At 40.6% G+C, this 16,302-nt stretch overlaps 1 protein-coding gene across 4 annotated transcripts in view; it reads right to left on the minus strand.

Moving 5' to 3' along the window:
- The window catches only part of KAT7 (lysine acetyltransferase 7), a 292,481-nt gene that overhangs the window by 202,744 nt on the left and 73,435 nt on the right, over positions 1-16,302 (minus strand). For all 4 annotated transcript variants that reach the window (XM_053700145.1, XM_053700141.1, XM_053700136.1 and 1 more), the window contains one exon: positions 9,048-9,239. In XM_053700145.1, the coding sequence (XP_053556120.1) occupies positions 9,048-9,239 (192 nt within the window). The remainder of the gene's footprint in view (positions 1-9,047; positions 9,240-16,302) is intronic.

Raw genomic sequence — 16,302 nt, forward strand, 5'->3', positions numbered from 1 at the left:
TATTTGGATGATATCTTGGTACTTGCTCAGTCTTTACATTCTGCAGAATCTCACACGAATCAACTAGTGTTTCTTCAAAAACATGGTTGGAGGATCAATTTACCAAAGAGTTCCTTGATTCCTCAGACAAGGGTAACCTTTTTAGGATTCCAAATAGAGACAAAGTCATGGATACTGAATCTAACAGACAAAAGACGTCTGAAATTGGTTTCAGCTTGTCGGAACCTTCAGTCTCAGTCATTCCCTTCAGTAGCTATGTGCATGGAGCATAAAAACAGAAAAGACAGAGCGCAACCATCTCTGAACATAAAAGCAGTTTATTCCAAGTATCAGCTGCAGACGGAACACATAAGTGTGCATAAACAGCACGTACATAAAACAAGAAAATTGCAGACACACACAGACTTTGGGAGCAGGAGCACAGATTTCTGCACCCTTGAACAGAGCGGCATCCTTTTCACAGTTCACACGTATACCTGGATTTGGGAAGTATAGTTTGCATACTTTGTGTATAATTCCCATCTATTCTAAGTTTTTCACTACTTGTTTTATATTATTATTATTGATAATTATTTTCTATATAACTCAGAAATTTTCTTTATCAAGTGTATAAAATATTTATAGATAAGATACGTATTCAGACATGTGGATGTGAATATATGTTCTTTTTCTTTTTTGTTCTATATTGTATATTACTGACACCGTTATTATACCCAGATGCAAACGTAATATCAACATTAGTTCTAAGTTGAGGGCTTACAAGCTATTTCTAACTTTAAAGGTTAGATACTATTCTGAATCCCTATTGGTTCTGACTATAATAATACAACAGATTCTGGGTTTAAGTGAGAGAAGGGCAGCCTTTGTATCTGTTCTGCTTTTATGTGCATGGAGGTTTTAGGTCTCATGACTGCAGCATCTGATGCGATCCCCTTTACTCGTTTTCACACGAGACCTCTTCCGCTTTGTATGCTGAACCAATGGTGCAGGGATTATACAAAGATATCACAATTAATATCCTTAAACCCCAATACTCGACTATCTCTGACTTGGTGGTTAGATCACCATCGTATAGTTCAAGGGGCCTCTTTTCTTCGTCCAACCAGATGCGAGTCTTTCAGGTTGGGGAGCTGTCTGGGGGTCTCTGACAGCGCAGGGGGTTTGGAAATCTCAAGAGGCGAGATTACCAATCAATATTTTGGAACTCTGTGCGATTCTCAGAGCTCTTCAGTTCTGGCCTCTTCTGAAGAGAGAACCGTTTATTTGTTTTCAGACAGACAATGTCACAACCGTGGTGTATGTCAATCATCAAGGTGGGACTCACAGTCCTCAAGCTATGAAAGAAGTATCTCGGATACTTGTATGGGCGGAATCCAGCTCCTGTCTAATATCTGCGGTTCTTATCCCAGGTATAGACAATTGGGAAGCGGATTATCTCAGTCGCCAGACTTTACATCCGGGAGAATGGTCTCTTCACCCAGATGTGTTTCTTCAGATTGTACAGATGTGGGGGCATCCAAAAATAGATCTGATGGCTTCTCATCTAAACAGGAAACTTCCCAGGTATCTGTCCAGGGATCCTCAGGCGGAAGCAGTGGATGTTTTGTCACTTCCTTGGAATTATCAACCTGCTTATATCTTTCCGCCTCTAGTTCTTCTTCCAAGAGTGATTTCCAAAATCATAATGGAACGTTCATTTGTACAGCTGGTGGCTCCAGCATGGCCACACAGGTATTGGTATGCGGTCGTTTTGTACAGACTTTAGTTCGTATCAAGCCTGTCATTAAGTCAATTTCTCCTCCTTGGAGTCTTAATTTGGTTTTGAGAGCTTTACAGGCTCCTCCGTTTGAGCCTATGCATTCTCTGGACATTAAATTACTTTCTTGGAAAGTATTGTTTCTTTTGGCCATCTCTTCAGCTAGAAGAGTTTCTGAATTATCTGCTCTCTTGTGAATCTCCTTTTCTGATTTTTCATCAGGATAAGGTGGTTTTGCGGACTTCATTTAAATTTTTACCTAAAGTTGTGAATTCCAACAACATTAGTAGAGAAATTGTTGTCCCTTCGTTGTGTCCTAATCCTAAGAATTCTTTGGAAAGATCTTTACATTCTTTGGATGTGGTAAGAGCTTTGAAATATGTTGAAGCTACTAAAGATTTCCGAAAGACTTCTAGTCTATTTGTTATCTTTTCTGGTTCTAGGAAAGGTCAGAAGGCTTCTGCCATTTCTTTGGCTTCTTGGTTAAAAGCTTTAGATTCATCATGCTTATTTGGAGTCGGGTAATTCCCCGCCTCAGAGGATTACGGCTCATTCTACTAGGTCAGTTTCTACTTCCTGGGCTTTTAAGAATGAAGCATCTGTTGATCAGATTTGCAAAGCAGCAACTTGGTCTTCTTTGCATACTTTTACTAAATTTTACCAATTTGATGTTTTCTCTTCTTCAGAAGCAGTTTTTGGTAGAAAAGTTCTTCAGGCAGCTGTTTCAGTTTGATTCTTCTGCTTATAATTTCAGTTTTTTTCATTATAAAGATTAAAACTTTTTGATTTGGGTTGCGGATTCTATTTTCAGCGGAATTATCGGTCTTTATTTTTTATCCCTCCCTCTCTAGTGACTCTTGAGTGGAGTTCCACATCTTGGGTATTTGCTATCCCATATGTCACTAGCTCATGGACTCTTGCCAATTACATGAAAGAAAACATAATTTATGTAAGAACTTACCTGATAAATTCATTTCTTTCATATTGGCAAGAGTCCATGAGGTCCACCCTTTTTGTGGTGGTTATGATTTTTTTGTATAAAGCACAATTATTCCAATTCCTTGTTGATGCTTTCGCTCCTTTCTTATCACCCCACTTCTTGGCTATTCGTTAAACTGAATTGTGGGTGTGGTGGGGTGTATTTATAGGCATTTTGAGGTTTGGGAAACTTTGCCCCTCCTGGTAGGAATGTATATCCCATACGTCACTAGCTCATGGACTCTAGCCAATATGAAATAAATGAATCAGGTAAGTTCTTACATAAATTATGTTATTTTGCGTCTCCGTGAGCCTAGATTTGCCCGCGATATTTAAGGAAAAAACAAGTCAAATTGAAAAAAAAAAAAAAAAAAAAAAAAAAAATGAATAAACTCCAGGTAAGAAAATTTTATAAAAATATAAACTTTTCTAAAACATAATTCCCATACTGAAACTGTTACTGCAAAAGGAAATACACATAGACCTGACTCATGGCAAATATAAGTAAATACATATATTTAAAACTTTATATTAATACATAAAGTGCCAAACATAGCTGAGTGTGTCTTAAATAATGATACATACTTACCAAAGACACCCATCCACATAGCAGATAGCCAAACCAGTACTGAAAACTATCAGCAGAGGTAATGGTATATAAAAGACTATATCGTCGATCTGAAAAGGGAGGTAGGAGCTGAATCCCTGCGACCGATAACAGAGAACCCTTGAAAAGATTTCCCATGAGTGAAACCATAAAAATAAACAGGCAATACTCTCTTCACGTCCCTCTGACAAAACACTGTACTCTGAGAGGAATTGGACTTCAGAATGCTTAAAAGCGCTTATCATAGAAGAAAACATAAAAATCAAGCACAAACTTACTTCACCACCTCCATAGGATGCAGATTTTGTAAAACTAAAGTATGTGTGTGGTGGGAGGTGTATTTATAGGCATTTTGAGGTTTGGGAAACTTTGCCCCCTCCTGGTAGGAATGTATATCCCATACATCACTAGTTCATGGACTCTTGCCATTTACATGAAAAACACACTTTAGTGCACCCACTAATAATCTTACCCACTGTAGAAATGACAGCTTCCAGGAAAGCCCATCCAGTGCGGTGTACATCACAGCAGAGGATCACTGTAAGGAGTATATTGATGACAACAGGAGGAGGTTAAGGGACCGGTACCCCCGACACCTGTGGCAGGCTTGTGACCAACTCCTTTACTGGGAGTAATTGTGTCACTGCCCTATACTTCAATATCCCCTCTATCTCCCAGTAGCAGCAATCTGAGGGAAAAATGGGCCTCAAATTGGTCTGAATAATCCTCTCAATGTACACACTGAAGAACCTAAATTCTTCATCTTCCTCATGGGAGACAAAGATAAGAGTAGCTTATGAGTGAGGTTGGAGGGATAGAATTCTCTTGGAGTTTTGGAAATCATTTTCTCCTCCTAGTGGCCAGGAGTTGAATCCCAGAAGTAATAGACTTGGGGACCTCAACCACCTTATGAAAGGAATTTTGGTTTTATGTCCTTTTAAAAATGTAAAGATTCAACGTGATAGCAAGCAATTTAAGAAATAATATTAGTTTCCCTTTTTTATGCTAGAAATGTGCCACAGTGCATCAGTTCTGATTATACTTCAGGATATTTTTTTATTTTTTTTTTAAATACATTGCAGTGGTCTCCAAGGAAACGTTTGCCAGCCATGTGTCAAAGTTGCCGGGTGGGGTGGCGGATCTAGCGCGGCTACAGCATGTTCGCACATCATTAGAGCTCCATAATACTTATTTCTATTAGACAGACATTGACCATTTGCTGGACTAGTTGATATCCCAAAAGAGTAGCAGAAACCTAGTAAGTTAAGACCTAACCGTGGATTCTACTCATCCTGAACTATTGAGACAGTCGAGCTGTAAACCCTGCAGGAGGATCGCCCTGTGTAGAACTATTGGTGAGCAGCCATCTTTTTACCCTCGTGGCTCTGTACAGTTCTGTTACACCATGGAGGACCTATGTGATGCTATAGCTTCAGCTTTCAACAATATTCGGGAAGAGCTTAAGTGGATCATAAGTAATCAGATCTCTTCACTGCGCCCTGCTAAAACGCAACATCCGTGGACAGGGATGATGTTGGCTTGTAATGCCGAGGCATCTGTGACATGGCACCTACAGAGAACGCAGACATCTTTCCTATGTGTTCGAGAAGATACTCAAATAGAGGAGCAGCGGATCAAGAATGAGTGGGGACTGCAAGGGGCTATCATAGTCACGCAGTTACCCACAGTAGATTTGTGTTTGGGGACTTGCTGGCTGCAGATGTTGAATGAGACTTGGTGGTTAGATGAGATTGAGATGCTATTGGAGGCTAACATATATAGTTGGAGGTCAAGTATGACCCTGGACAAATCTCTCAAGAAAGGGGCTTCTGCAGATGAGTGGAATATACCGGGCATGTTATTCAGATACTATTTGCAGATGGAGCGTTTTGCCCAGTACTGGTCGTCTGATGAATTGATATTCCACCAAAGAGCTGGAATTGGATAAAGCTCGGACATGTAAAATGACAACAGTAGAATGAGCATGTCATATTTGCCCTGACTTTTGCTGCTCAGTGATGTCTACATATCTATATGGACAATGTGTTATGTTTGCTGTTTCCTGGTAATATTAAGATATAAGATTTTAGTTTAATAAACAAATAGTTTCCTGTTAGGCATTACTGTCCCTGCTCAGATATTTCCTTGGGCTTTAGGGATTCCCCTATACTTAAAATTTGCTTAGTTACTGCAGTTTGCAATATGGTATTTTTTTATAGGCTTCTGACAGGACGCTAGTTAGATATATAGATTGTTTATCTATAATGTTTGTAGGCTTTTTTTTTACAAGTTTAATATGTTAAGAACCCATTATTTGCACTGTCAACAAAAATCCTACATTACACTCATAACTTTCTTGTAATACTCAATGCTAGAAATGTATTATTGTGGCCCAGGAAATGACATAAGGTTTCATATTATATTATAGATTGTATTTAGGGCATAGAATACTTGCATACGTTATTTGTCCTTCATGCTATTAGATAAAAACCCAAGACTTAACCTGTATTCACAACAACATTATAGCAAGGCTGATTCAACAAGAATCCTCCATTATACCCTTGTCTTATAATTTTCTTGTAATACTCAATACTAGAAATGTATTATTGTGGACCTGGAAATAATATAAGGTTTCATATTATATATTGTATTAAGGGAATAGAATATATACATACGTTATCTTTCCTTCACGCTATTAGATAAAAACCCAAGACTTAACCTGTATGTACAACAACTTTGCAGCAAAAGTGATTCTATATTGGTAACTATGAAGCTGCCGGCAGCCGGGGCAGTGGATCCTCTATAACTCTCTTGCTGCTGGTAATTCTTATATATTAAGGCTAGAGAAATGTGTACAGCCCTATTTACACTCATAGTACTAGTTCATGTCCAACTCTATCTTCTACTTTTTGTTTCCAGCTTGTTTCTATATTAATAGGCTCGCCCCCCCCCCCCCCCCTTCAGGGGCTTATTTCTTAAGCTAAGGGACACAGATCCAATCTATGACCCCCTATAAACTACACAAGAGTCCTTCATTATAGTTATGGTTGATAAACCTCTCCCTAATATATGTATATACTTATAGTCCTGAGGACCCAAAAAGGGCCCTATATGTTATATACTTAAAAAACGCGAGGTCAGTTTTTCTGTCTTTTGACCACACAGGAAGCATTACAATTTTTACATTATTTTTGACTATTAGTTCTCTAATACCTAGTGTTTTTGAAATGTAAGATCTCATTACTGATTTAAAATATGGTATGTCATGCTCAATGTATTGGCAGCGATATATATTTTTGACAATTGCCCTTGCGGGTTAAGGGCCTATGTTTGTGGTTACTATGCTCTGTACTGTTTTATTATTTGCCTCAATAAAAATATTTAAAAAAAAAAAGTTGCCGGGTGGGGGCAGAATAATACTTTCTAATATTATAACATTTTCTGCTATCCAAAGTTCAAATTAAAGGGACAGTCTACAATAGAATGTGTATTGTTTTAAAAGCTAGATATAATCCCTTAATTATCCATTTCCCAGTTTTTTTTATAGCCAACACAGTTATATAAATATACTTTTACCTCTGATTACCTTGTAGCTAAGCATCTTCTGACAGCCACCTGATCACGACTAAATTTATTATTTATCTATTAAATTTGCATTTAGTACTCCGTTATGCTAAATCTTAAATAACTCCTCGTGCAGGATTTGAGCGTGTGATGTCACGTTGTGGGCAGAGAACCAACCTTCTGAACTAAACCGTAATCACATTGTTTACAATATACAGTCTGTGTAATATACAGATGTTCTAGCTGTGGTTGTTCCCTGTAAACCCCTGTGATTTTAACACGTTCTCCCATTACTTTTATATCTAGAGCTTGATGTGAAGCTCTGCAGTATGCGAGTATACAATTTACATAAGAATTAACCCTGTAGTCTCACAGGACATCACCATTGGCAGCATTGATCTGTTTTATTTGAGGTTAACCCTTGTTCTTCTGTAGCATTCATTTCCACTGAGAAGTAATCCCTGGGATCACTTATGCACATTTGAGTTGGGATTTAGTCTCCAATTTACTTTTTGGACATATCCTTTTTGTACTAACACGTTGTTTTTTGTTTGATTAATTGTTTGTGTTTTAACAGGTTAATAATTTTCTTTTTGTGTATTTACAATGTTATCTATATGGCCCACATGAACTAGCAGTCTCCTGTTGTAAAAAGCAAATACAAAAGCATATGATAAGAGGATGTCTATAGTGGCTTAGAAACATACAGAAATTTAGAGGTTTAAATGTTATAAACTATATTCATATATCAATGTTGGTTGTGCAAAACTGGAAAATGGTTAGTGAAACCATTGTCTATCTTTTTAAACAATAACAATTTTAGTGTAGACTGTCCCTTTAAGTTGCACAATTAAACATAAGAATATATTTAATGATACTTTAAGCACTAAGCATTGAAAATTTGTAACCCCTTTGCTATTGGTAATTTCAGAGAAAAACTTGCATAAAGTACATAGAATTTTTAGCATTTTTGCTATCACAAGTAGACAACCCAAAGTATTGATCTAGGCCCATTTGATATATTTGATGCCACTATTTGGCCGCCAAATAAGCCACACACACACACAAAGAAAAAAAGTTAACTTTTGCACAAACTTTTGGTTTCTCACTGAAATTATTTAGATACAACTATTGCAGTCATAAGACAAATGGTTGTAAAAACTTCTTTGGGATCCCCTTTGTGCAGAAATAGCAGACAAGCATGGCTTTGTTTTTTGGCAAATAGGTCAATAATTGCAGCTGCGCACCACACTTCTGAAATGCCTGGCAGAGAAGGGATAATAATCTTGTAAGGTTAATATTTGCTGTAGTGTAGGGATTACACCACCCCACATCCCTGATCACTCCCAAACAGCTTTTTTGCCCTCCCACTGATCACCACCATCTTGGGTACTGGCAGACAGTCTGCCAGTATGTAGTTTAGGGCTCTTTATTTTCAAACATATATATTTTTAATTTCTGTAGTGTATGGATCCCACCTTACCCTCCCACCATCCTGACCCCCCCCCCAACAGGTCTCCAACCCTATCCTCCTCCCTCCTCCCCATGACATTCTTCTAGTAACAAATTCTATTTTTATTTTTTTAATATATTGATCATATATTTTATTCTGTAGTGTAGGGTCCTACCATCACTCCCTTCAAAACCATTATTTGATGTGTAGGGAACCCCCCCTCCTGCGCTGGGCCACCCACTCACTTACCTCCCACCACTCCATTCAGCGCCAACGGAAGATCATTACAGAGAGTGACAGACAGATTAACTAACAATCAGCGATGTGGCTTCATATGCAAAGGGAGCATAATCAGTGGTGCTCCCTTACCATATGAAGGCAGATGCCGTTGGCCCACTGGTTGCGTATCCCGCTGTTGCACCCCTGTGCTGGACGTATTATGTCCTCACAGTAAGCTTTGCAAAATACTGTGTGACATAGTACCTTCATCCTTATGGTACAGAGAGGTTAACAATAAATTTAGCTTATTTTGGCTAAAATTTTAGCTGGCTAAATCAGTAAAATCAATTGGGTGGTACACCCATTAAAAAGATCTTGGGGAGAACACTGCAATGAATAAGAAGAAAATGCAAATTTAAAAAAAAGAGAAAGGAAAGCAAGGTACTATATTACAGAGGACTGTTACTCACCATGTGCCTACGTAGAATTGTCTGGCTTTTCATGTACTTGAGACAGAACTCACACATGTACAACCGCCCCAAGCGTGCATATTCTTCTGGGTAGGGAGAATGGTACCATGTGTCTAACTCGTAGCGGCCAAAAAGGATAGTTTTAATCATGTTGCTTCCTTCTGTAATCTGTCCCTGCAATCGCAGCTTCTCCTGCAAAAATAGACAGAATAAAAATGCAATCAATATATCTGCTCTCACAACTGTTATAATTAGACCTTCAAAATGTTTTTATTTTTAGGTGGCTGATGTCCATTATCGTCATGTTCAGAACGGTTGTACTTGCTTGACACCCGTCTTCGCTTCCTTCTTTGTTTTCTGGAGGCCCAGGAGTGGCACTGTGATATTTAGGTATGCATGTCTCTTGCGTCTTGTGTTGACCTCTCAATATTTTAAGTATGTTTTATAAGTTAACACATCCTCACATGTACACATTAGCTTCTTATAGGAGGCCTTTATTGGGCTTATGCCACCAAAGGTAAATAATTGTATTTCGTGCCAGTATCCGATTAAGATTATAGCACAAAACATTAAGGGCTTGAATTCTCCTACCAAAAGAGCTATAGCAATGAACTGATCCATTTATTCAGTAGGGTTTCTTTCTAATGACACGTTGAGTCCACGGATCATCGTCAATTACTGTTGGGAATATCACTCCTGGCCAGCAGGAGGAGGCAAAGAGCACCACAGCAAAGCTGTTAAGTATCACTTCCCTTCCCACAAACCCCAGTCATTCTCTTTGCCTCTAGTGCAAGGAGGAGGTGAAGTAATTAGGTGTTTGTTAAAGATTTCTTCTATCAAGATTTTTTTGTTTTGAAGTCAGGGCAGGATTGCTCTGATCTTCCATCACATTGGGTATAGCTGTTCTCCACGTTAGTCTCTTCAAGAGGGCTGTGGGTAGCTTAAGCAGTTGGGAACTTGTGAGGTGGGCCTCACTGAGTATTCCTAACATTATGCTGCCCTGGTATAGAAAGCCTGAGTAAGTTTACTCTGTCTTTCTTTTTTCTACAGACCTCTGTGAGGAGCGACATCCTCTCACGCTTGGTAGGCTTTCCTCCTGCCGGACGGAGAGATACCGGAAAGTGCTCAGTCTTCTATAATTATAGGGGACTTGCACTTCAGAAAATAGATGGCAATTATTGGGACATGTATATATCCTGAGGTAGGATATTTCCGGCAGGATGCAGGAACGGGTGACCAGGAGACTAGGGGATAATTCTTTATGGAGTATTCTCTGTTTTTGATATAGGGCTCATAAGGGGTTAAACGGCAATTTCTGGACAAACCGAGTGCAGTGTTACTTATGTTTTTTTGGACTAAGCTCCTATAACTAGATTAAAACAGAATTTATGTTTACCTGATAAATTACTTTCTCCAACGGTGTGTCCGGTCCACGGCGTCATCCTTACTTGTGGGATATTCTCTTCCCCAACAGGAAATGGCAAAGAGCCCAGCAAAGCTGGTCACATGATCCCTCCTAGGCTCCGCCTTCCCCAGTCATTCGACCGACGTAAAGGAGGAATATTTGCATAGGAGAAATCATATGATACCGTGGTGACTGTAGTTAAAGAAAATAAATTATCAGACCTGATTAAAAAAACCAGGGCGGGCCGTGGACCGGACACACCGTTGGAGAAAGTAATTTATCAGGTAAACATAAATTCTGTTTTCTCCAACATAGGTGTGTCCGGTCCACGGCGTCATCCTTACTTGTGGGAACCAATACCAAAGCTTTAGGACACGGATGAAGGGAGGGAGCAAATCAGGTCACCTAGACGGAAGGCACCACGGCTTGCAAAACCTTTCTCCCAAAAATAGCCTCAGAAGAAGCAAAAGTATCAAATTTGTAAAATTTAGTAAAAGTGTGCAGTGAAGACCAAGTCGCTGCCTTACATATCTGATCAACAGAAGCCTCGTTCTTGAAGGCCCAAGTGGAAGCCACAGCCCTAGTGGAATGAGCTGTGATTCTTTCAGGAGGCTGCCGTCCGGCAGTCTCGTAAGCCAATCTGATGATGCTTTTAATCCAAAAAGAGAGAGAGGTAGAAGTTGCTTTTTGACCTCTCCTTTTACCAGAATAAACAACAAACAAGGAAGATGTTTGTCTAAAATCCTTTGTAGCATCTAAATAGAATTTTAGAGCACGAACTACATCCAAATTGTGCAACAAACGTTCCTTCTTTGAAACTGGATTCGGACACAAAGAAGGCACGACTATCTCCTGGTTAATGTTTTTGTTAGAAACAACTTTCGGAAGAAAACCAGGTTTAGTACGCAAAACCACCTTATCTGCATGGAACACCAGATAAGGAGGAGAACACTGCAGAGCAGATAATTCTGAAACTCTTCTAGCAGAAGAAATTGCAACCAAAAACAAAACTTTCCAAGATAATAACTTAATATCAACGGAATGTAAGGGTTCAAACGGAACCCCCTGAAGAACTGAAAGAACTAAATTGAGACTCCAAGGAGGAGTCAAAGGTTTGTAAACAGGCTTGATTCTAACCAGAGCCTGAACAAAGGCTTGAACATCTGGCACAGCTGCCAGCTTTTTGTGAAGTAACACAGACAATGCAGAAATCTGTCCCTTCAAAGAACTTGCAGATAATCCTTTCTCCAAACCTTCTTGAAGAAAGGATAGAATCTTAGGAATTTTTATCTTGTCCCAAGGGAATCCTTTAGATTCACACCAACAAATATATTTTTTCCATATTTTGTGGTAGATTTTTCTAGTTACAGGCTTTCTGGCCTGAACAAGAGTATCAATGACAGAATCTGAGAACCCTCGCTTTGATAAGATCAAGCGTTCAATCTCCAAGCAGTCAGTTGGAGTGAGACCAGATTCGGATGTTCGAACGGACCTTGAACAAGAAGGTCTCGTCTCAAAGGTAGCTTCCATGGTGGAGCTGATGACATATTCACCAGGTCTGCATACCAAGTCCTGCGTGGCCACGCAGGAGCTATCAAGATCACCGATGCCCTCTCCTGATTGATCCTGGCTACCAGCCTGGGGATGAGAGGAAACGGCGGGAATACATAAGCTAGTTTGAAGGTCCAAGGTGCTACTAGTGCATCTACTAGAGTCGCCTTGGGATCCCTGGATCTGGACCCGTAGCAAGGAACCTTGAAGTTCTGACGAGAGGCCATCAGATCCATGTCTGGAATGCCCCACAATTGAGTAATTTGGGCAAAGATTTCCGGATGGAGTTCCCACTCCCCCGGATGAAATGTCTGACGACTCAGAAAATCCGCTTCCCAATTTTCCACTCCTGGGATGTGGATTGCAGACAAGTGGCAGGAGTCTCCGCCCATTGAATGATTTTGGTCACTTCTTCCATCGCCAGGGAACTCCTTGTTCCCCCCTGATGGTTGATGTACGCAACAGTCGTCATGTTGTCTGATTGAAACCGTATAAACTTGGCCTTTGCTAGCTGAGGCCAAGCCTTGAGAGCATTGAATATCGCTCTCAGTTCCAGAATATTTATCGGGAGAAGAGATTCTTCCCGAGACCAAAGACCCTGAGCTTTCAGGGGTCCCCAGACCGCGCCCCAGCCCACCAGACTGGCGTCGGTCGTGACAATGACCCACTCTGGTCTGCGGAAGCTCATCCCCTGTGACAGGTTGTCCAGGGACAGCCACCAACGGAGTGAATCTCTGGTCCTCTGATCTACTTGTATCGTCGGAGACAAGTCTGTATAGTCCCCATTCCACTGACTGAGCATGCACAGTTGTAATGGTCTTAGATGAATTCGCGCAAAAGGAACTATGTCCATTGCCGCTACCATCAAACCTATTACTTCCATGCACTGCGCTATGGAAGGAAGAGGAACAGAATGAAGTATTTGACAAGAGTTTAGAAGTTTTGATTTTCTGGCCTCTGTCAGAAAAATCCTCATTTCTAAGGAGTCTATTATTGTTCCCAAGAAGGGAACCCTTGTTGACGGAGATAGAGAACTTTTTTCTACGTTCACTTTCCACCCGTGAGATCTGAGAAAGGCCAGGACAATGTCCGTGTGAGCCTTTGCTTGTGGAAGGGATGACGCTTGAATCAGTATGTCGTCCAGGTAAGGTACTACTGCAATGCCCCTTGGTCTTAGCACCGCTAGAAGGGACCCTAGTACCTTTGTGAAAATTCTTGGAGCAGTGGCTAATCCGAACGGAAGTGCCACAAACTGGTAATGCTTGTCCAGAAATGCGAACCTTAGGAACCGATGATGTTCCTTGTGGATAGGAATATGTAGATACGCATCCTTTAAATCCACCGTGGTCATGAATTGACCTTCCTGGATGGAAGGAAGAATTGTTCGAATGGTTTCCATTTTGAACGATGGAACCTTGAGAAACTTGTTTAGGATCTTGAGATCTAAGATTGGTCTGAATGTTCCCTCTTTTTTGGGAACTACGAACAGATTGGAGTAGAACCCCATCCCTTGTTCTCCTAATGGAACAGGATGAATCACTCCCATTTTTAACAGGTCTTCTACACAATGTAAGAATGCCTGTTTTTTTATGTGGTCTGAAGACAATTGAGACCTGTGGAACCTCCCCCTTGGGGGAAGCCCCTTGAATTCCAGAAGATAACCTTGGGAGACTATTTCTAGCGCCCAAGGATCCAGAACATCTCTTGCCCAAGCCTGAGCGAAGAGAGAGAGTCTGCCCCCCACCAGATCCGGTCCCGGATCGGGGGCCAACATCTCATGCTGTCTTGGTAGCAGTGGCAGGTTTCTTGGCCTGCTTACCTTTGTTCCAGCCTTGCATTGGCCTCCAGGCTGGCTTGGCTTGAGAAGTATTACCCTCTTGCTTAGAGGACGTAGCACTTGGGGCTGGTCCGTTTCTGCGAAAGGGACGAAAATTAGGTTTATTTTTGGCCTTGAAAGACCTATCCTGAGGAAGGGCGTGGCCCTTGCCCCCAGTGATATCAGAAATAATCTCTTTCAAGTCAGGGCCAAACAGCGTTTTCCCCTTGAAAGGAATGTTAAGCAATTTGTTCTTGGAAGACGCATCCGCTGACCAAGATTTTAGCCAAAGCGCTCTGCGCGCCACAATAGCAAACCCAGAATTTTTCGCCGCTAATCTAGCCAATTGCAAAGTGGCGTCTAGGGTGAAAGAGTTAGCCAATTTGAGAGCATGAATTCTGTCCAAAATCTCCTCATAAGAAGAATCTTTATTGAGCGCCTTTTCTAGTTCATCGAACCAAAAACACGCTGCTGTAGTGACAGGAACAATGCATGAAATTGGTTGTAGAAGGTAACCTTGCTGAACAAACATCTTTTTAAGCAAACCCTCTAATTTTTTATCCATAGGATCTTTGAAAGCACAACTATCTTCTATGGGTATAGTGGTGCGTTTGTTTAGAGTAGAAACCGCCCCCTCGACCTTGGGGACTGTCTGCCATAAGTCCTTTCTGGGGTCGACCATAGGAAACAATTTCTTAAATATAGGGGGAGGGACGAAAGGTATGCCGGGCCTTTCCCATTCTTTATTTACAATGTCCGCCACCCGCTTGGGTATAGGAAAAGCTTCGGGGGGCCCCGGGACCTCTAGGAACTTGTCCATCTTACATAATTTCTCTGGAATGACCAAATTCTCACAATCATCCAGAGTAGATAACACCTCCTTAAGCAGAGCGCGGAGATGTTCCAATTTAAATTTGAATGTAATCACATCAGGTTCAGCTTGTTGAGAAATTTTCCCTGAATCTGAAATTTCTCCCTCAGACAAAACCTCCCTGGCCCCCTCAGACTGGTGTAGGGGCACTTCAGAACCAATATCATCAGCGTCCTCATGCTCTTCAGTATTTTCTAAAACAGAGCAGTCGCGCTTTCGCTGATAAGTGGGCATTTTGGCTAAAATGTTTTTGATAGAATTATCCATTACAGCCGTTAATTGTTGCATAGTAAGGAGTATTGGCGCACTAGATGTACTAGGGGCCTCCTGTGTGGGCAAGACTGGCGTAGACTAAGGAGGGGATGATGCAGTACCATGCTTACTCCCCTCACTTGAGGAATCATCTTGGGCATCATTTTCTCTAAATTTTGTGTCACATAAATCACATCTATTTAAATGAGAAGGAACCTTGGCTTCCCCACATACAGAACACAGTCTATCTGGTAGTTCAGACATGTTAAACAGGCATAAACTTAATAACAAAGTACAAAAAACGTTTTAAAATAAAACAGTTACTGTCACTTTAAATTTTAAACTGAACACACTTTATTACTGCAAATGTGAAAAAGTATGAAGGAATTGTTCAAAATTCACCAAAATTTCACCACAGTGTCTTAAAGCCTTAAAAGTATTGCACACCAAATTTGAAAGCTTTAACCCTTAAAATAACGGAACCGGAGCCGTTTTTATATTTAACCCCTTTACAGTCCCTGGTATCTGCTTTGCTGAGACCCAACCAAGCCCAAAGGGGAATACGATACCAAATGACGCCTTCAGAAAGTCTTTTCTATGTATCAGAGCTCCTCACACATGCATCTGCATGTCATGCTTCCCAAAAACAAGTGCGCAATAGAGGCGCGAAAATGAGGCTCTGCCTATGATTAGGGAAAGCCCCTAGAGAATAAGGTGTCCAATACAGTGCCTGCCGGTTATTTTATATAATTCCCAAGAATAAAATAATTCCTCAAAGCTATGAAGTATAAAATATGCTTATATATCAATCGTTTTAGCCCAGAAAATGTCTACAGTCTTAAAAGCCCTTGTGAAGCCCTTTTTTTCTTTATGTAATAAAAATGGCTTACCGGATCCCATAGGGAAAATGACAGCTTCCAGCATTACATCGTCTTGTTAGAAATGTGTCATACCTCAAGCAGCAAAAGTCTGCTCACTGTTTCCCCCAACTGAAGTTAATTCCTCTCAACAGTCCTGTGTGGAAACAGCCATCGATTTTAGTAACGGTTGCTAAAATCATTTTCCTCTTACAAACAGAAATCTTCATCTCTTTTCTGTTTCAGAGTAAATAGTACATACCAGCACTATTTTAAAATAACAAACTCTTGATTGAATAATAAAAACTACAGTTAAACACCAAAAAACTCTAAGCCATCTCCGTGGAGATGTTGCCTGTACAACGGCAAAGAGAATGACTGGGGAAGGCGGAGCCTAGGAGGGATCATGTGACCAGCTTTGCTGGGCTCTTTGCCATTTCCTGTTGGGGAAGAGAATATCCCACAAGTAAGGATGACGCCGTGGACCGGACACACCTATGTTG

This window comes from Bombina bombina, chromosome 1 (assembly GCF_027579735.1).
Source record: "Bombina bombina isolate aBomBom1 chromosome 1, aBomBom1.pri, whole genome shotgun sequence".
NCBI lineage: Eukaryota > Metazoa > Chordata > Amphibia > Anura > Bombinatoridae > Bombina > Bombina bombina.